Raw genomic sequence first — 21463 nt, forward strand, 5'->3', positions numbered from 1 at the left:
CGGTATTGTTTTTTGCTTAAACTGTCTGTCAGTGTCGTTTTCTAATAGATAAAATTTAAATCTTGAGAGCTCATTGCAATCAATCGTGAAAATGAAATAAAACTTTATTTTCAAGAGATTGGTTAGTATACACATAAATCAGTCGATATCAAAAGTTTCTATTTCCATTACAGAACAAGTCGCAATATTTTTTTAATCTCAGATATATAAGGTATTATTATTTGTACTCAACTATGTAACTTACTTCAGGAACATAGTTTTTTAGGCGGCTAAACTTAAAACTTCTCTATCGTAAAGTTGCTCATTTCACAACATTATTTTCAAAAAATCATATCTCTGTAACTACGCAACCTAGAAGGTTGATCTTTTGTGTTGTCGATAGCTTATTTATTGTAGATTACTGGGGTATGCATAACTCCATACCCGCCATAAGGTACCTTTGACCGTGGGACGTCACATATATATATAAATAAACAAGAATTGCTCCTTTAAAAGTATTAAGTAAGATTTTGTGAGTGTGATCATTATACCTTATTGTATTATTTCAGGTGCCGATCAACGACGCAACAGTAAAAGAATGGATGGAAAAAAAGAAAAAACAGTTGAGCAACAGAAAATTCCAGTGCCAGCTCTGCTACTGCGGGTTTGGCCAGCAGAAGACCTACGACCGACATGTGGCTGTGAAACATGCCAAGGTTTGTAGATGTAGATGTAGTGTAGGGATGCCCGGCAAGTGTTATTTATATGTCATAATTACATAGAAGTTTGACGTTTAAAATAAAACTTCAACTGCGTGGACTATCAAAATCTCTGCAGACTTTTCTTGGTCTAACTCAAGAAATATTAACGTGATTAATAAGTGAAAAATGAACTATTCCCCGTTTGCATAAAAGTCCATATATCATATCATATATCATAATTCTCTCATTCTGTTCCACCCGATATAAAATATTGTTGAATTATTAAAATTCCTCTTTTTTCAGTCTCTCGGCCGCTACAAATGCGACATATGCAAATCCAGGTTCCCAACCCGTCAGGCACTGAAGAATCACGTATCCACACATTATGTGCAGTACGTGTGCAAGCTGTGTGGCGAGGCGTACTACACAACCAAAGAGATGCGTGTACACCTCATGCACGGCCCGCACGGCCGGATGAAAGAGTGTTTAGAATGTGGACTGCAATTTGAGTGAGTAACACACACACACACACACACACACACACACACACACACACACACACACACACACACACACACACACACACACATCACGCACGTACACACACACTTGCACACTTGACGCACACGCACGGCCGGGTGAAGGAGTGTTTAGAATGTGGACTGCGATTTGAGTGAGTAACACACACACACACATACACACACACACACAGAAAAAGATAAAAGACATACACACTTGACCCACTCGCACGGCCGGGTGGAGGAGTGTTTAGAATGTGGACTGCGATTTGAGTGAGTAACATACACGCACACACACACACACACACACACACACACACACACACACACACAGAGAAAGAGAGTAGACACACACTTGACGCATCGCACGGCCGGATGAAGGAGTGTTTAGAATGTGGACTGTTGCGATTTGAGTGAGTAACACACACACACACACGCACACAGAAAGAGAGTAGACATACACACTTGACGCACACGCACGGCCGGGTGGAGGAGTGTTTAGAATGTGGACTGCGATTTGAGTGAGTAACACACACAAACACACACACTCACATAATACAGAGAAAGATATACATACTTGACGCACACGTACGGCCGATTGGAGGAGTTTTTAGAATGGACTGCGATTTGAGTGAGTGACAAGACACATGTGCGCGCGTACATACACACACACGCACACACACAGAGAGATAGACTATAAACACACTCCATATAAGTAAGCATAAGTAGAGTGCTCACTCCATACGTGAGTTTTGTTACCAAAACGCCTATTATTTTCGTAGTCGGACCTTATTCTCGATGGCGCTTACGCCATTATTAATGATGCTCCGATATAAATTCAATGCCACGCGACGCTGTGCGGCGTAAGCGCCACTGACAATAAGGTCCCTTTTCATAGATAATGGCCCTTTTTTTGTGAAAAGTTACCATTAATATTGAACTGTATTGCAGTTGCAGACAGCGGTCTGAGTATCTCGAGCACTACAGAGTGATGCACGATCAATTCTTCTGCGATTACTGCGGGAAGAGGTATCTCAAGAAGGAAACTCTGACACGGCATATCCGGTAAGTTACCAACCAGAGCCTCAGAATAAATAATAGTACTAGCAAAGATAATTCAAAAACAGAGGCGGATTGTCAATGTAAATTATGTAGCCACAGTAAATTTACTGCCATCTTTCGGCAGAAGATTAAATCTTTTAGAACGCCATTTGACTTTGATCCTTATTATTTTACTGATATGTGTTAATTTGTTAAATGTCAAAAATTTACGCCATCTACTCGAGAGTAGACCAAAGGTATGGTGTGCAGTCTTTTCGAGCGATGGCGCCATACCTTTGGCCTACTGTCGAGTAGATGGCGTAAATTTTTGATATTAACAAATTGACACAGTATATCAGTGAAAGAATAAGGATCGAACTCAAACGGCGTTCTAAAAGTTTTAATCTTCTGTCGAAAGATGGCAGTAAATGTACAATGGCTACATAACTTACCATGACAGTAATTTTCTATAATATAGTATAGTGTATATTATACACTCTATTCTCTTTAGTACCAGGTACAGAAGTTTCATTTTCTAACAAAACGAGTCTATTACGACAAATATGACCGCTAGGTGGCGCAAGCGCGAGCAGGCGTCCGTTCTGTAGCGCAGTCTGACTACGACGATGTAGGATCCTACATCGGATCGGACAATGTGAAAACGCTCTAAGGGGCACACAATTTCCAACATAATTTAATTCAACTGGGTAGTGACCCTGGCTGCGACGCCGATGGTCCTGGGTTCGAATCCCGGTAAGAGCATTTATTTGTGTGACGAACACAAAATATTTGTTCCCGAGTTGTTTTCTATGTATATAAGTATGTATATCGTCGCCTAGGACCCACAGTACAAGCTTTGCTTAGTTTGGGTTTGGCTGATCTGTGTAAAATGTCCCCTAATATTCATTTATTTATTTATATCAACTTGTTTACAGTACTCACCAGGCTCGTGAGCCTCGTCCGTCTGATCAGATCGAGTACCGTTGCAAGATATGCGACAAAATACTCTGCGACCGGAACTCCCTCCATCGCCATTATGAACGCAAACACGTCGAGGAAGCGACGGAGCGCAACTATTGTGTCGAATGTAACCGGCAGTTTAAAAACAGTTGCCAATACGACGAACATCTGAAGTACAGCGTCAAACACAGGCCGAATCCCGCGTAAGTACATACTAGATAAATAAATAAATATTATAGGGCATTTCTTTTTACACGAATTGACTAAGCCCCACGGTAAGCCGATGAAGGCTTGTGTTGTGGGTACTTAGACAACGATATATATAATATATAAATACTTATATATTTACATAGAAAACAACCATGACTCAGGAACAAATATCTGTGTCAGCATACAAATAAATGCCCTTACCGGGATTAGAACCCGGGACCATCGGCCAGACCGGTCGTCAAAACACTACATACTAGACCGCGGGCCAGGAACAGATTTTCCATGACCAATCGCCTCCCGGGTGATAACTCGTATAGTTAACGGTTATGTATGATGAACCGTCATGGACGTCAGCTGCCGCACCGTTGGTGGGTTGACCACCGAAACGTGTAAAAAAAATTAAATAAATTTTGGCATCGCCTCCCGTTTGATACTTTGTCAGAAAATAGTTTAGATGTTATTATAAATAAAAAAAACCGTCAGCCGGCTGTATAGCGGTGGAAAGACCGTCAGCTACCTGCATAAACATATAAAAAATAAGCGCTGTACCTTTTTATTATAGTAATAACTAAATCATGAAACTTTGCATGTAGCATTTCATCAGGCTTTTCATAAACGCCGTACGGATTTGCGGACATAAATGGTAAGGCGCGTATTTTTTACATGTTTATGCAAGTAGCTGACGGTCTTTCCACCGCTGTACAACCGGCTGACAATTTTTTTAATTCACGATAGCATCTAAACTATCATCTGACAAAGTATCAAGCGGGAGGCGATGACTGACGATATTTGCTCCTGGCCCGCGGTCTATACATAGAGCAAAGACATATGTAACTTCGTATAAGACGAATAAAGTCTAAGGAAAAAACGTGCCTCGGAATTCAAGTAAAAGTCATTCTCGAATAGATGGCGCACACACCTTTAGCCTATCCTCGGCTAGATGGCGTGACGACACCGTTTCATATTTAACAATTTTAACACATAGATAGGGGTCATCCATTAATTACATCACACGTTTAGGGGGAGGGAGGGGGTCAAGAAAATGTGACATGTTGTGACAAGGGGGAGGGGGGAGTCATACACTTTGTGACGTCACTTCAACTTCATCAGTAACCGAAAATGTATTTAAATTATTTTATACGCTAATTATCATTTAAATAACAAGGTTTTGAAACGATAATCGTTTTTATTCGTTTAATTTTATTTCTTAATCAGTTTTGGGTTATAAAATTACTAATATTTCTTTTGACAAAAATATTTGAATAAAATATTAAATAAATATTCGCCGATTTCGTTGAAGAAATGTGACGTCACACCAGGGGGGAGGGGTTTGCCAAATGTGACCAAGTGTGACAAGGAGGGGGGGAGGGGTAAAAAAACCTAGAAATTCGTGTGACGTAATTAATGGATGACCCCATATCAGTGAATGAACATGGATCAAAATGATATAAAAATAATAAAATCATTTATCCATATATATACATTTTTTGATAACTTTATACGTTTTTATTTTGAGTTTTAGTCGTGTGTCGATAGATGGCAGTAAATTTACAGTGACTACAAAATTTACAATGACAGGACCCCTCTATACTATCTATTCTTTTTGCATAGAGTAATATAAGTAAAGAAAGAGTGGTAACTCCATACATCAGTTTTCTTACCAAAACGCGAGTTATTTCGCAGACGAGATCTAACGTCAAGTAGCGGTTGGTTTGAACTTATGTTTTAGCATCCCGTGCCCGGACTGCGGCAAGGTGTACACGAAGAAGATTAACATGACCAATCATTTCGCGCTCGTCCATCTCAAGAAGACCAAGTTTTACTGCGCGCCCTGCGAAATGGTATGTTCTGACATGTCGGTCTTATTGCTTTATTCATCTAATATAGTTCGTTATTTTAGCATTAGAATAAGACTATGCGATCTTGACGTGTCTTTTAATTGAAAAACGCTTTTTAATAATCAGTAACTATTACTTATGAAAGCAAAATAATGTTATTTATATCGTATATGATTCATAATTATTACATATTTGCCGTGACTTATTTTTGAAAAGTGTTTTTCTATGAAAAGACATGTCAAGATTGTTTACCTTTTTTCTAATGCTAAAAAAAACGAACTATAGCGGCCCGCCCCGGCTTCGTACGGGTCACACAAAACCTTAACAAATTATACAGGGTGGCCAAAAAATAAGTGCATTCCCCTCCCATAGGAAATGGACTAGCCAAAATGTATGAAACAGGCAAATTTTTTTGTTGGTCCCATAGTAAAAGTTGCTCAGTATAATCCCAAAACCTCCCTGGTAACGGGAATGCACTTATTTTTTGGCCACCCTGTATACCTAAACCTTCCTCAAGAATCACGCTATTGATAGGTGAAAACCGCATTAAAATCCCATCAGTAGTTTTTGAGTTTATCGCAAACATACAGACAGACGCGGCGGGGGACTTTGTTATATAAAGTCACAGAACACCGCCTCTAGAAACCTAATATTGGCCATTTTGTTCCCGACGCAAATCACCAAACTGTGAGGTGCGGGAGGGGTGCTCACGGCGTTGCGATTGGTCGTTTCAAACATGGCGCGCTGACACGTGTAAGCGTAGGGATGGGACATGTTCATTACAGTTAGTGGGTACTGCTACCAGTGATACCGAAATTTATTGTGGTAAAATTGTTACCAATTTAGAATACTTAGAGTAAACTTACTTAATAATTATATTGATTAATTTAATATTTCATTAAGTAATTTAACCACAATTTAACAATGTACCTGAAATGTTTACTTAACATATTAGGGCATTTCTGTTTAAAGTACCCAGAACATGAATTTTAAAGTTTAGAATTTTTATATTCTTTCCACTCAGAATCGCAATCTCTTTCGATACGAGAAAAAAGTGTCGCCAAAATCTCATACAATTATTTTCTTTTGTCCGTTTTATTAAGGTCATAGAAGGTTGTATTGAAAACATATTCAAATGGACCAATAATATATGCCTATTACAAATCAACTCCGAGTTCTCTCGCACTTCTTTGAAGTTCATCATCAGGTCCATTTCGTGACATGAGACCTAACTGCTCACCTAGAGGATTCTAAAAAACCCATACAACATATGTCTAAGACATACCAACACCGAGTTCCCTCGCACTTCTTTGAAGTTCATCATCAGGTCCATCTCGTGACATGAGACCTAACTGCTCACCTAGAGGATTCTAAAAAACCCATACAACATATGTCTATCACAAACCAACACCGAGTTCCCTCGCACTTCTTTGAAGTTCATCATCAGGTCCATCTCGTGACATGCGGCCTAACTGCTCCGCTGGCCTAGAGGATTTTAAAAACCTTACACACATATTATATTATTATTTGTATCTCCGTTACAAACTCTCGGGTTTTTAAGCCCGGTCGTTTATTAGGCGTGCGTGGGGATATAGATCCAACACGTAGAGGCCGTTTGGAGAGCTTTGATGTCATGTAGAACGCCTGCTGGAACCCGTTCATATTATTATTATTTATATTATGTCTAAAATGTTACAATACGATATGACGAAGCACGAAGTTTCCGCAACTGAAAAACCATCATCGTCACATCACTAGTCGAAAGGGAAAGGGATAGCGCATTGCATTTTCAAGTTGACGAAAAGGGACGGACATACTTCGCCTCTGCTTACGACCAGTATAAAATGAACCCCGCGGACAAGAAACATTATTATTCAATGAAATAATGATTATTATTTCATTGAATAATAATGTTTCTATATTATTAACATTATTCAATGAAATAATGAATTTGACTTTCCTGTGGGATGTTATTCCATCTGTTTCGTAAGTAGATGTCTTAGATGACTTGCCACACCATTTTACGCTGCAATATCCCATGATTTCCCAATGAATTCAATAGTTTACGATTTATTTTCTTAGACTCGTGCACACTGCTAACAGGTCGTAACCTTGGGCGCAACTGATCGGAGCGGCGCGCGAACAATCTTATATTTGACCTATACACCATACGGGCGGTGGCCGCGAGTCGTCCTATAAGCTCGGTCTATAGGGGTTGGTCTGTGTATAAAGTGTAGTGATGCTGTAGCGCTGTGGCACCTTACAAAACAAAGTCCCCCGCCGCGTCTGTCTGTATGTTCGCGATAAACTCAAAAACTACTGATGGGATTTTCATGCGGTTTTCACCTATCAATAGCGTGATCCTTGAGGAAGGTTTAGATGTATAATTCGTTAAGGTTTTATGTATGTAAATCCGTGAGAAGCCAAGGCGGGTCGCTAGTTATTTTTAAAGCAACTTTTCATTAATAAAATAATAATAAATAATAAATATTATAGGGACATTCTTACACAAATTGACTAAGCCCCACGGTAAGCTCAAGAAGGCTTGTGTTGTGGGTACTCAGACAACGATTATATAATATATAAATACTTAAATACATAGAAAACAACCATGACTCAGGAACAAATATCTGTATCATCATACAAATAAATGCCCTTACCAGGATTCGAACCCGGGACCATCGGCTTCATAGGCAGGGTCACTACCCACTAGGCCAGACCGGTCGTCAAACCCATTCATTCATTCATTGTACCTATTTATTATGTTTTGATATTTTTGCGTGTCACAGTACTTCCTGAACGGGTTCCGGCTGAGATACCACCAGAAGTACTTTCACGAGAAGCGACCCAAGCCCAAGCACAAGATATGCCACTACTGCGGGAAAGGTTTTAGTGTACGTATACTACTTATATTATAAACCTAAGCGCCACTTGCACTATCCCACTAACCCGGGGTTATCCGGTTAAACCTGGCGTTACCATAGTTAACAGTACAATTTGACACTGGGTTAAAGGTTTAACCAAAGCCGCCTGGATGGCTTTTGTATTTGATTGGTTAATCAACAAATGTTATATCCAAAGATGTTGCGAATATTCGCATGCGCATCCGCAGAACATCCGCATCTGCATCCGCATTCGCATAAAATCGATGCGAAGCTCATGCGGATGCGGATGTCGACCAAGTCCGTACAGGAACGTTTTAGTGGCGCCGTAAGTGTTAGTTAATTTCGTCATTATATATAACGAAATCGTCTAGATCCAGATCCTGTTTATTAAATAAAACGCACCTATATTCTTGCTCAAATACTAAACGTTTCGTTTTTTTTTTTAATAAAAATTACTACAAATGTAATATTTGACGTTTTTTAAGTACCAAATCTTGTGAGTGTGAGCACAGACTACATATATACAGACGCCGCCATCCCATACATTAAAAATGCGACCGCCTAAAAGCGCATCGTTACCAGATGGCGTCACTGAAAATGCGCTATTGCCTATCATGGACACGAGATGGCGCTGTGTCACATCCAAATCATAGAACTCCTAACGACATCTATACATCTTCATTGAAAGTTAGTAGACATATGCCGTTGCCAACGATTAGGAATAATCAACAGATGTCGCTTTATAGTGAATTTAATAAATCATGAATCTAGTTTAAAACTGGATCAGGCATGAGTGGTGGAAGGAAACAGGATAGTCTTATGAATCTTTCAGTAGGAGTAAAGAGAGTTAGGGCACCTTAAGGAGTACAGGGAGGGAAGGGAGAGGCAGGGTACAGAGAAATAGCGTAGCCAAACGGTATAACCATAAAATAATTTCGGAAAACGATACTGTGGTGATGATAATATTTATATATTAGAAGCTACATAAGTCTTGCCGAAACTATTTAAACCGGCTGAAAATAAATACCTGTCATAATAATTTTGCGCATGCTACCATTGGTGCATGGCAAAAGGATTAGACATTACTACTAGCGAAAGTCCGTGTATTTGCCACCATGTAGGGAATGCAATAACCGGCCAAACTTCATAACCGGTTTCGGTTATGCCCGAAAAATAACCGAATATCGGTTATAATCGGTTACGGTTATTTTAGACGAAAAATTATAAATTTACAATGAAGTAATTAAAAAAATACAAAAATCTTTGTTTTAGTACCTACAGTATTAGGGAATGTGAGTAAAAGTCTTCGTTTTTTAATAAAACACACCAAATACAGTAAAAGTAAAATATGACCTTGAACGTGATACAATATTCAATAAAAATATTTCATTAATAAGGGAAGTAAATTTGGTATATTTTTGTTATTAAAGTCCACGAATGACAAAAATTATAGTCACAGGCGTCACAGCCAAAAATGGCAGGATTTTGTAGTCATTTGATGATAAAAACATACAATTTAAGTCATAAATAAATAACCGAAAATAACCGTAACCGGTTATTCGGTTATGAAATTTTGTCAAAATATTCGGTTATAACCGAATATTTCGGTTTCGGTTATAACCGATTTGCATTCCCTACCACCATGCCACTGGTACTTGAGCGTTTCTTTATATTTTTTTAATACAATTGCTCAAAAAGTTTAGTTTTTGTAGCTGCAAATCGTGTGTAAATTTTGATTTTTTTACACTAGTGCTAAAAAGTAATCTGATTGATACTTTTTAAATAAATGAGTATTATGCGAGACCCGCTTATAAATGACCCACCTGACCAACGCGCGATTGGGCAAAAAGAAGTATTATTCGAGACCCAATAGTATTACTTGAACAACGCGCGATTGAATGAAGCCGTCGTTCGTACACTGTACTTAATATAAATGACCGTATAAATGTATCAATATTGTTTTTTTACATAATTATATGTTCTGAATTAATAATCAATTTTTCTTCAATTGGCATATGCTTACAACAGTGACAACAGAATCCACATTGAAAAAAATGGCAATTAAAAGTTAAACTTTTTTATTCCCTTCCGCCTTTTTGCCACGAAAGCATAAGTTATTAAATAAAAATGTGTGATTCAGACGATTTTGGAGTTAATGGGATAAAATACCTCAATACATGCTCAATTCACTCTTTATCGTGACTTCTAAAAATTTACGATACAAGTTGCATTGCAATAACTATAAAAAAGTAACTGATTTGACTAGTTCGAAAATACCCTATTGTAACAATAGGATGCGACGTTGTCGAGTCAAACTTTCGCTTCGCAGCAGGGGGCCTAGCCAAAACGCATTTCGAAAAAAGATATCGCTAACGAATCGATAAAAAATGTATGGGAATGACAGGTACCGCAGATGAGTCTGTCGAAAAATATTAACGAATACAAAAATGTTAGCCAAGTTGCAATGTTGTAACGAAACGCAAAACTTTCGTTACCGGGATTCGACATCTGAGGGGCTACCGCGAACACCGAAATTCGCAAATTGCGGGGATCTTTCTCTTTTACTCCAATAAAGGCGTAATAAGACTGACAGAGAAATATGCCCGCAATTTGCGAACTTCGATTTTCGCGGTTATAGCCCTGTCATACATTGTCTAGCCAAGTGACACTTTTGACAAGCGTTATCGCCTCCTAGGTGTCGATACGTAGCGCGAGCTATCCCCTTGCAGATAACTTACCGAAGCACAAGAAAATACCGAATAATAGTGTTTGTAAATTAGAATTTGTAATAAAAAGCATACTTCAACATTATTGTGGGCGGCGAAAAACGCGGAAGTGTTGCTTAGACGCAGGCGCCGTCTGAAAAATCGCCTCTATTGAAACTTGAAACTGCTTAGGAAAGGACTGCCCTTAGCTGGTGATCTTATCATGTATGCTACGATCAAAGGATTGTGGGCCGTACGCAGCATTTCACCCAAAGGATCCAATGTGACCGAGGCGCTGAATATCTCCCTATCTATAGTGACAGTGTCATGGAAAAATGGATTATGCACCCACAAATGCAACACGAAACAATGTCCCTACAAAGGTAAGAGTGAGTCAATAACTTATCCCTACTATACCTACTAATAAGTATATAAAATATGTTATTAATGCTAAAATAACTAATGTGTTCCTGTTACGTCATCAAATATAAACCGATGAACGGTGTAGATTAAATTTGGTACCCATATGCGCAATGGCATGCACTTGTTTTTCAATAGGAAAGTGAATTGAATGTGTAAAGGCAAAGGTATATAGGTAAAGGCTTTACAAATATAGATAAAGACTCGGGAACAAAAGTTCTTCACACAAATAAATGCCCTTCCCGGGAAGCAAAACCATCACCTTCATAGGCAAGGTCACTAACAACTAGCAATATTGTAGTGTCATCCCATTTTCTTAAATTGATTTGAAAGGGATGAGACTACAGTGTTGCTACTTTTTAATTTCTACAATTTCTAGTCGGACTCTACAGTAAGCTCAAGAAGACTTGTGTTGTGGGTACTTAGGGTACTTAGATAACTATATATAGATGGTCAAACCAATTTGTCAGTCAGTAAGAACCAGGAAAACTATACTCATACTTATCTTTTGGGTGCTAGTACTGGTATATGACAAAGCTAGTATGATTCTCTCTGTCTTTGTTTGAAATGAGACAGTCCTTTGACAAACTATACTTAAATACATAGACAACACCCATGACTCAGGTACAAAATATCTGTGCTCATTACACAAACAAATTTCCTTACCGGGGATTCAAACTCAGGATTATCAGCTTAACCGGCAGGGTCACTAGTCACTACCAACTAGGCCAGACGGGCTGTTGTCATACATATACATTATCAACCATATTAATGAAACTTTTTCATATTATGAAACATTGTATATGACTTCTTTTGGCAGGCGCAGATACAGTCAGCTGCAGAGAAAAGGTCCCACCCCTGCATACAAACTTCTATGTAGTGGTGGTACCTTTTCTCTGCAGCTGACTGTACCTACACACTATATAAAAATAATCATAACATGTACTTACACAAAACATTTAGTTTTTTTTTGTCATATGACTGGTAGAGAATAAATATTATAACCAAATGTTACAGAGTTTGTTGAAAAACTAAGCATTCATTTTGTTTCAGGTGACTTGGATATTCATTGCAGCCTTGGCATATGAACCAATACTTTATGGTGCTCCAAAGTCAGGGTCAAGGGAAGAAACTATGTCACATGTACAACCACAAAAATATATTGAGTGTTGTTTTACTATTTTAATACACTGTACATAATATATGTACAAACAAGAATGCTTGGCTACTGATTTCATGCTGCTGGCAAAAAATACCTGCTGCATCTTTCATTAATAGATTTTCAATAAAATAAATTAACTTTTTAACCCAATCATTGTGTCATTTATTTATGGTGGTTACCACCTTAACTTTTGGTATGCTTAGGAGCAGATCTGCTCCCATGTACTTACCTATATTCAACTTTAAAAAATGCATTAATTTTTAAAAGTTGTCTTTGTAAAACGACCGGTCTGGCCTAGTGAGTAGTGACCCTGCCTGCTAAGCCGATGGTCCTGGGTTCGAATCCCAGTAAGGGCATTTATTTGTGTGATGAACACTAATATTTGTTCCTGAGTTATGGGTGTTTTCTATGTATATAATTTTGTATTTGTCTATATAAGTATGTGTATCGTCGCCTAGCACCCATAGTACAAGCTTTGGTTAGTTTGGGGCTAGGTTGATCTGTGTAAGATGTCCCCAATATTTATTTATTTATTTATTTTATTCAATTATGATTGATATATAAATTACAAATTTTTGACAGGAGCATACAAAAGGTTAAATATGAACAGCCAGTAGCTTAGCGGGTGAGATTACCTTCCCAAATTTCCATTGACTATAAATAATAAAGATGTGTTTAATTCATTTTTAACGCCTCACTCACTTAGGTATTTCTATTACTGAGTAAACAAAAATCAAAGACAGGTAGGTAATAAAAAAATAATATTAAGTAACAATATGATTTATTAGTTTTGGTTTCACAGGCAGCTTTTATCTTATCTAATGCATCTTCTTAGTCGGCGTCTTCATTGCTGAAGGTTGTGTCTAGTTTGAAGAGTTTCCTGCGCGATGTACCATGCTTTTCCAAGTGTTCCTGTCCTCGGCGATCTTAATAGATAAATCTAATGCATAACATCTATGTATTCAATGTCCGCTTGACTTTTGTTAATTTCGAAAATGTTTGAAGTCTATGAAGTAAATGAATTCACTGAGGTTACACTGATTCGGGCAAACCTGTCCACAATTTCACTTCACGGTTTGAATCAATACTAACACTTAAAGTATTGTCTCTTCTGGTCAAGTAAGCCAGCAGTGCACGTCCTTAGCACTGGTAACTGCCATGAAGGCGTCATTGCAGCGGCAGCTCTGACTGTACGTGCCAACTTGGCGAGGACTTCTCAGCGTGGAAGAAAAGCCCGCGGAGCCGCTCTTGCCCGCTCTGGCTGCGTCGCCGCCTTGGTTGGGGCTGCGGGGACGACGGCTGTCTGAAATTGTTAAACTTTAGGTCAAAATTATATGCAATTAACAACGCACTCTTCAAATATTACACTATATAGAGTTATTTTATCACGAAATTGTGATAAACTAAGTTAAACAAATACCAACATATTTAATTTGCTTACCGATAAAACAATTATTTTCTCCAAAATTAGATTCGCTGTTCACTTGACACTCTTGACAGCTGACAGATGATGTTTCTTGACGGTTTTGAACGAGAACCACAGACAAAAATTAATTTTTACCGACTTGGCGCATAGAATGAGCGAAAACTAAAAAGATTGCCTCTTGGCTAGGTTATTATAAACATTATCGACCAGTCGCTCGCGAACGTAGAGATCGAATCGATTAGGAGCGAATGTAATTTGGCTACGGGCCCAGTTTGGCAACGTCGCGTCTTGCTTTTATTTTTAAGCAACAGATTTGTACCATTGTATTTAGTACCTATACATACAAATATATGTTTTCATAACGTTCCTTTTCAACTTCTACCATGGCAAAACCCGTAGTACCCGTACCTATCAAACCGGAAATTATTACACAAAAGCATTTAATTTTTGTTTTTAAGTATATACTTTTTCTGTTGTAATTAGAATAGGTAAATATATCTAATTTTGCTTATATCGACAAGGCAGGTGTTTGTATCACTAATTACGTGACCTTTAAGTATAGACAGACAACAGCGTGCACAGAAACGTCAAAAACGGCATAAAGTACTGATTATTGCTATTTTAAAATAGTCCCCTACTTCAGGGTAATCCTGTTCCTTAAAAAAGCAGAAATGGACACTGAGGCATTTCATTATTTTGGAATTTAAGTACTATATAATATTATTTGTAGTCTTTTGGAATATCATATTTTATTTGAACTAATAATATTGTATAATAATAAATCATAAAAGCTCTATTTAGGCACAAGAAAGAACTTTCAACGGCAACACTAAAAATAAACTGTCACACACACAAAGTCGTCACGAACCGGCATCGCGTTTGATGCCTTTGCTTTGTTTCTGTTTATACAAACTTTTTAATTTTATATTATAGCTTCATTTGAAATATAGTACAAGTACGTAAATATAATACCTAGACGTGTCTTGCTTGGTGCAGTTACGTAGGTATGCTAAAAGGAACGTTGGAAGACCGATGCGGCGCTTTAAAGACTGTGCTAAGCGAGACATGTCTGCATTTGAAATCGACCACCATACCTGGGAAGCCTTAGCTAAAGACCGTGATGGATGGCGCAAGCGTGTAGTGGAGGGGAGAAGATTATGCGACCAAGCCTGGTTTAAGATAGCAGATAGCAGAAGGTGTCGCAGAAAGAAAGGACTGGAACCTCAGGTGGCATGAGCTTTCTCTGCCCAAAATGTGGGAGGTCGTGCCGCTCACGCATCGGCCTCCACAGTCACCAAACCCGTTGTCTAAACAGCAATGAATAAATCGTCTACAATAGACGGAAAGACCCGTGATGATGACGTGAATTGCCGATGTAGTAACGGAACACTACTAATCCTAAAATCTACATATTAATCTGACAGTGTCTACTGTTTGCCACTTCAGGTAAGTTTGTTTTGAATACAAAGGTTAATTAAATAATTTATCACCACACCAACTGGTAAAGGCTCTTGATTGTTCAAATACTAATGCGAAAATTGCATTTTTCCCACATGTGGGGCAAAGTAATCCGATCTAACTTTTCAGTTTCCTTATGTTAGCTGGTAGAATTTACTTTTAAATGATGATTTTGAATTATAAATTCTTTATAATGTTCATGTGGATTTGATTTTTTTGGTATTTTATTGTTGGTATTTTCCCTGCGTTGGCGTGGTGATAAATTTTGTGTTGCATTAGGTGGCAATGTTTGTTTAACCCTCGTGCCTTGAATTCTCACAACGCTCAAGATTCTACTTCTCGAACCACTCGCTACTGTCATAGTTTAAATCTTCTGCTTGCTCGGGAAACAACATTAGCATGAGCGGTTAAATAACTGCTTGCCCCCTTGTAAAACGAATAACTATTGTCAAGTTTTATTTTAACCCCCCATGCTAATATTGATTAGCGAAAGATTCCAAAGTATTTAGTGTTATTTTAAATAACACATGCACTGCATGGGCTATCAAAATCGCTGCAGACTTTTCTTGGTCTAAATATACAATGGTTAGTGTTTGCCACTTAATGCAAGTGAAAGTAAGCAAATGTATGTAATCAATTTGCAAACAGACTCCAATGTGAAGACCAGCCACGCTTGCCCCGCAGCGACACCTTATTGTGACTGTGTATTAACTTTAGTGTGATATTACATTTTATATATAACAAATATGTTTCTGATTTCAGGACCCAGCCTCTAGCCACTAGAAGTAGCAATGTATGCAACAAGAGAGTGAAGATGAAATAGTCAATGCATCTCTGTACCACAAGTAAAATATTTTGAGTGGAAGATGGTTGAGATTGATTCCTGTATCGACGGACAGACACATGCTATGAAGATTCTCTTAAAAATAATAAAATACAATTAATAAATTCAATGTTTAACATGATAGTGACTTTATTTTGTCTACCCACCAATAACCAATTTGTTCAATGCTGGCGGGCAATGCAATGGCAATATACTTAAATATTTGATGTGGTTTGAGGCTCTATATTTTGACAAAGATGGCCAGCCACTAAAAAGTTTTAATCCTAGATTAGCCATTAGAGTGTGGCTACCAGTCTGATTTGTCAATTGTTATATAAGTACAGTCAGCGTCATATAGTAGGTAGCATCCAAAGTATTCAAATAGTTCGGTACACCATATTATTTGTATGGCGTACTGAACTATTTGAATACTTTGGATGCTATTTACTATACGACGCTGTCTGTACTTAATTTAAATATATAATGAAATAAATTGTATATTATTTCTACGGCCTCCTAGCTAGTCATTAGTGACAGTGACCCTGCTCTGCCTATGAAGTAGGAGGTCCCGGGTACAAATCCTCATAGGACATTTATTTGTTTTTTAATTGTGTGTGTATATATTAATGGTCTATTCCCATTTGTCCACACCTCTTGTATGGCTTTGATATGATCATAAAATATGTATAAGATAAGTATCTATTTACATTTACACATTGTATTATTGCTCTCATACATATACGGATATGTTTTTAGTGTCGGATGTCTCTTTTCTTTGAGCAAGTTTTTGTCACCTGCCCTGCTATTTAAACTGCTCAAGAATTTACAATGTTTTGTTACTAAGTATGTCGGTTAGTGTAAGGTGTAAGACTGTCCTAAAATATATGTATATATGAGGACAATTTTGCAATGCGTAAGGTTAAGTAAATAAATGTACAAACAGCAACACTGCTAATTGTACATCGGTGGACTTTATTAGCTTAATACAAAAGGCATAAGGTCCACCAATGTACAATTAACAGTGTGGGTGATGGTACCATGTAGGTTTAATTTATTTTAATTATTATCACGTTTCTAAGAACAAAAATTATATTATTATTTAATAATATTGATAGAGTTCAACCACAGAAACTTTGCAGCGCAATAGTCAGTAAACGCCATTCTCTATGGTATGTGTTTGTCAAAATCGTTTAGGTAAATATTCGTTGTGTTTTGTGATGAACGGGAAAAACATGGTGAAACCTTACAAAATCGGCGTGCGAGAATTACTTTTCCGCGTGACGAATAATTTTACACTAGTAAAAAATCAGCACTAGGCAATTCGAGCTCAAAAACGACAATGTTTACAAAATTTAGAGTTGATGACGGGTAAGTGGTATGAAACATTTTAATACTTGCACCATATCTAAAGTCAGACCGTAAAAAGTGTGCAGCGATTTTGATAGCCCACGCAGTGCAAGTGTCATTTTAAACGTCAAAGTTCTATGAAATTATGACGTATAAATAACACTTACGCTGCGTGGGCTATCAAATCCGCTGCAGACTTTTATTGGTGCGACTATATTACATAAATAGATAATATATTATAATATTGGTTTAGACTAAGGTTTCACACCAAATTGAACACACCTAGTAGGTATAGGCATTACCTTATGAACTTTCTCTAACATTTCGAAAAACCCATTGGTTCGAGGTGGGTTTTGAGATCGAAGTCCTCTAACCCACAACCTCCATGCTTATGCTTACGGCATGGGTGGCCTACTAGTTAAAGCTTAAATTTATTTTGAATGTATGTTTATTGTTTTAATGGTTTATTTCGTTTTTCCGAAATCCGAAGTTCGCGAATTGCGGGCAATTTCTCTGTCAATATAATTACGCCTTAATGGGAGTAAAAGAGAAAGATGCTCGCAATTTGCGAACGTTGGTGTTTGCGGTTGGCCCTCTGTACCTATTTACTGCTAGGCCGTCGCGGATATTACAAAAGCTCAATAATTTTGATGAAGCCAAATGTCATATTCTCACAAATATCTCAATATTATTTATCAACATTTAGTATATGTATACATATTAATAGTGACATATATTGTTGGAATTAAACTTATTTAACCATAAATGCTTAGCTTAAATTTTTCATAGACGGTAAATATGGTAGAAATTTCACAAGTATCAAGACTATTTAATCCATTTTCTGTGGTGTTGTCGCATACTGATTTTTAAAAACTATTTTTTATCTAGCGCTGCAAAGTTTCTGTGGTCGAACTTTATGATCAAGATCATTAAGTATGAGGATTTACCATAGAGGTACAATCATATAGAGATGACACGGGGGAGGGGCCAAACGACCGATCGAGATGCACTTATGGAAATTTCAGTAGGAGTAGCAGAGAAAGCGGTATTATTGCTTGTCCTTGTCACAGTCGCACTTTTTGTTTGTTCCCCACCAAAAATTTAGTATGGTTTATGGTGGGCAACAAATAACCCGACCAAATTACGTAGATTGTTTTTGGTATGTTGTCAGGAATGTTAAAACGTGTTTTTAATATTGTCGCTTTGCGTATGTTTTGTCCCTCACGGAGGCACGCGTATAGCTCATCTATGTAATACTAGGTCTATGGGATTTACTACAGTGACATCTATTGATAGTTTTTCTCAAACAATCGAGCTATTTAGTGTGTTACAACGGCAAGAAACTAACTGTCTAATAATGCGATAGATGGCGCTTAGAATAGTTCATGCCATTATTTATTTATTTTTTTCTGCGTCGATTTACTATGTGTAAATGGATGTTTTAAAAGGTTTTTGTTGTAATATAGTAAATAAATTACAACTATACATGTTAATTTAAAAATTGGCAAGATTTCAAATGACACAAATATCTATTTAGGCCCAATGGTGCTCTGAGTGACATCTCTTGAATTTCTGTGGAACTAAGCGAGGCTTGTATGGGTCGGCGACTCTATATATATTTACTTTATGGTGTGAGGCTTTGAATATCCGCATCCGCGGATGTGAGGCTTTGAAATATCCGCGTCCGCGGATATCAGAAAATCTGCATCCGCAACATCCCTGGTTATAACTACCCGAAAATGTACAAATTGTTTGTTTACTTTTATTTAAATACCTAAAGATACAGACATTACAGACTATAACTCTGTGTTTACTTATGTATATTTTGATTACAGAGTAACCGCATATTGGAGAATCACACGCGAACGCACACGGGCGAGCGTCCGTTCGAGTGCGAATTGTGCGCGGCCGCGTTCGCACAGAAGCATGCGCTCACTAAACATGTTACTACGGCGCATAAGAATAAGAACTAATACCACAGAATAAATAATAGTACTAGCAAAGAGGATTTGAAGAAGAGAGTTACTGTCATGGTAAATTATGTAGCTACAGTTCATTTACTGCCATCTTTCGACAGAAGATTAAACCTGTTTGAACGCCATTTGATTTTGATCCTTATTCTTTAACTGATATGTGTTAACTTTTTCAATATTAATATTCACGCCATCTACTCGAGCATAGGCTGAAGGTTATGGCGCCATCACTCGAAAACATGAAACCATACCTTTGGCCTATAGTCGAGTAGATGGCGTGAATATTATTTTTTAATAAGTTAACACATATCACTGAAAGAATAAGGATCAAAGTCAAATGGCGTTCTAACAGTTTTATGTTCTGTCGAAAGATGGCAGTAAATTTACAGTGGCTACATAATTTACTTTGACAATCCGTCTCTATAGACTTTATTCCCTTTGGTACTAGGTACAGAAAGTTCAGTCTCTAACAAATCGTGTCAATTAAACGACAGATATGACCGCAAGGTGGCGCAAGCACGAGCAGGCTTCCGTTCCGTAGCGGTGCGCGGCAACTACTTACTACTGCTAGATACCAAAAATGGTGTGGGCCGCATGTAATTGTACCGACGCGAGGAAATCGCGGAGTGAGCCACGCCTGCTAATACGTTGTTCGAACGAATGTTCGTTCGCGATACATTGCTCGGTCGCGTTCGAGGCTCCTACTATTCATAAAGAAATTGTAGAAAATTATTGAGGGCGCCACTTACTACATAACTGTCACATTTTTGACGTAAATGCTTAAACATGGCAACAATTTAGTATGGAAATGTATTCGTTGCATTTTATTTAATTTTTACTATTTTATGTTGCGCTATAAGCATGGATGTCAGAGTACAAATAAAAGGATAAAAACAAAAACTGTTTTTTAATAACCTATTTAGAATCGTAGTATCACCACTATAAAACAATACAGTCATTCGACGAAGCCGCGCGCACCCGAGCTGCATACATCGCCATTGTTAGTAGCTCGGTACTACTTACAGGGCTAGCTAGCGTGTCTTAAAGTAAGTCTTGGACAGTTGTGTAAAAGTCTGACACTGTACTGGTGCTGTTGTGGTTTCGGCATTTACACAAACATCAAAGGCGTCGGTCCACTGTTATGTGTACTACCATACTCAGCTACTATCATCTACTATTAATAGGAGACCAGAGAAAACGGTCTGAAAGAGAAAGTCAAACTTGAGAAGATTGTTATGATGGCTGTCTCTCTCGTTTTAATCAAAACGAGATGCGATCTTCTAATTTGACTTCTCTTTCGGTCTCAGATTTTTCTCGAAGTACTCGGCCCGGACATATCTCAAGTATCTCAACATAGTCTTCTGTGTCCATTAACTTGTTGTTTTAATTGTAACAAAGATGGCGCTGTCATAAATCTATCGTAATCCGACACGGCCATCCTGATTTTAATGCGCCCTCATTCCTCAAGTGAACGCTGTTTTCTGTGCATGTAAAACGCGGCAGAGTGCCCGAAGGTTTCCAGACTGAACTTCTATGTTAGGTTAGTAAATTATCTGTCGTCTTATTCCATTGTAAAAACAAACGTTTTAACAAATGGATTTATCTTTAATAAAATAACATAGATGGCGCTGAGATAAATCTACTACTATCCGACACGGCCATTCATTCAAATGTATCTCAAGTTTGCATCGTATTCTGTGTGTGCAATGCAATAACTTGCACATATTTAGCGCAGTGGAGTGAGCGAAGGTCACCGAACAGGGCGGCTTCTAGGTTGGGTTACTGAACAGTATGAAAAAAATCACACATTTTAATAAATCGCTTTATTTTTATCCTGTAGTAAAATAACAAAGCACAATCTGATTGAGTTAATTTGTACCCACGTTGTATTAATCTAGTGTAATGATTATGTAGCTGTAATATTTTGACAATGTATGCTTAATACTGATAAATGAATATAATATGTCCTTTTAGAGTATTTAATAACAGGAGTCGCCTTTAAGAGCTTACCCCTCTG

The 21463-nt window shown here is 37.8% G+C and overlaps 1 protein-coding gene and 3 long non-coding RNA genes across 4 annotated transcripts; 3 read left to right on the forward strand and 1 right to left on the reverse strand.

Annotated features, from left to right (window-relative positions):
- Positions 1-3190: 3190 nt before the first annotated feature.
- LOC134802471 (escargot/snail protein homolog) lies at positions 3191-20202 on the forward strand. The gene is made up of 4 exons (XM_063775150.1): positions 3191-3402; positions 5139-5250; positions 8037-8141; positions 19309-20202. Exons 2-4 carry the CDS (start codon positions 5185-5187, stop codon positions 19444-19446), a joined length of 309 nt encoding a protein of 102 aa, XP_063631220.1. The 5' UTR covers positions 3191-3402; positions 5139-5184; the 3' UTR covers positions 19447-20202.
- On the forward strand, positions 11144-12569 carry LOC134802537 (uncharacterized). Its single transcript, XR_010145860.1, has 2 exons — positions 11144-11220; positions 12311-12569. It is a non-coding gene; the product is annotated as an uncharacterized LOC134802537 (long non-coding RNA).
- On the reverse strand, positions 13184-14118 carry LOC134802531 (uncharacterized). The gene is made up of 2 exons (XR_010145854.1): positions 13372-14118; positions 13184-13249 (listed from the first exon to the last, which is right to left on the reverse strand). It is a non-coding gene; the product is annotated as an uncharacterized LOC134802531 (long non-coding RNA).
- Positions 14722-16268, forward strand: LOC134802542 (uncharacterized). The gene is made up of 2 exons (XR_010145864.1): positions 14722-15291; positions 16066-16268. It is a non-coding gene; the product is annotated as an uncharacterized LOC134802542 (long non-coding RNA).
- Positions 20203-21463: the final 1261 nt, after the last annotated feature.

Source organism: Cydia splendana, chromosome 24 (genome assembly GCF_910591565.1).
Source record: "Cydia splendana chromosome 24, ilCydSple1.2, whole genome shotgun sequence".
NCBI lineage: Eukaryota > Metazoa > Arthropoda > Insecta > Lepidoptera > Tortricidae > Cydia > Cydia splendana.

Excerpts from the sequence above, each read along its gene's own strand:
- LOC134802471 (XM_063775150.1), top strand. The coding sequence starts at position 5,185 with ATGACCAATCATTTCGCGCTCGTCCATCTCAAGAAGACCAAGTTTTAC. Across the intron at positions 5,251-8,036 it reads ACTGCGCGCCCTGCGAAATG|TACTTCCTGAACGGGTTCCG; the intron begins GTATGTTCTGAC and ends TGCGTGTCACAG. Across the intron at positions 8,142-19,308 it reads ACTGCGGGAAAGGTTTTAGT|AGTAACCGCATATTGGAGAA; the intron begins GTACGTATACTA and ends TTTTGATTACAG.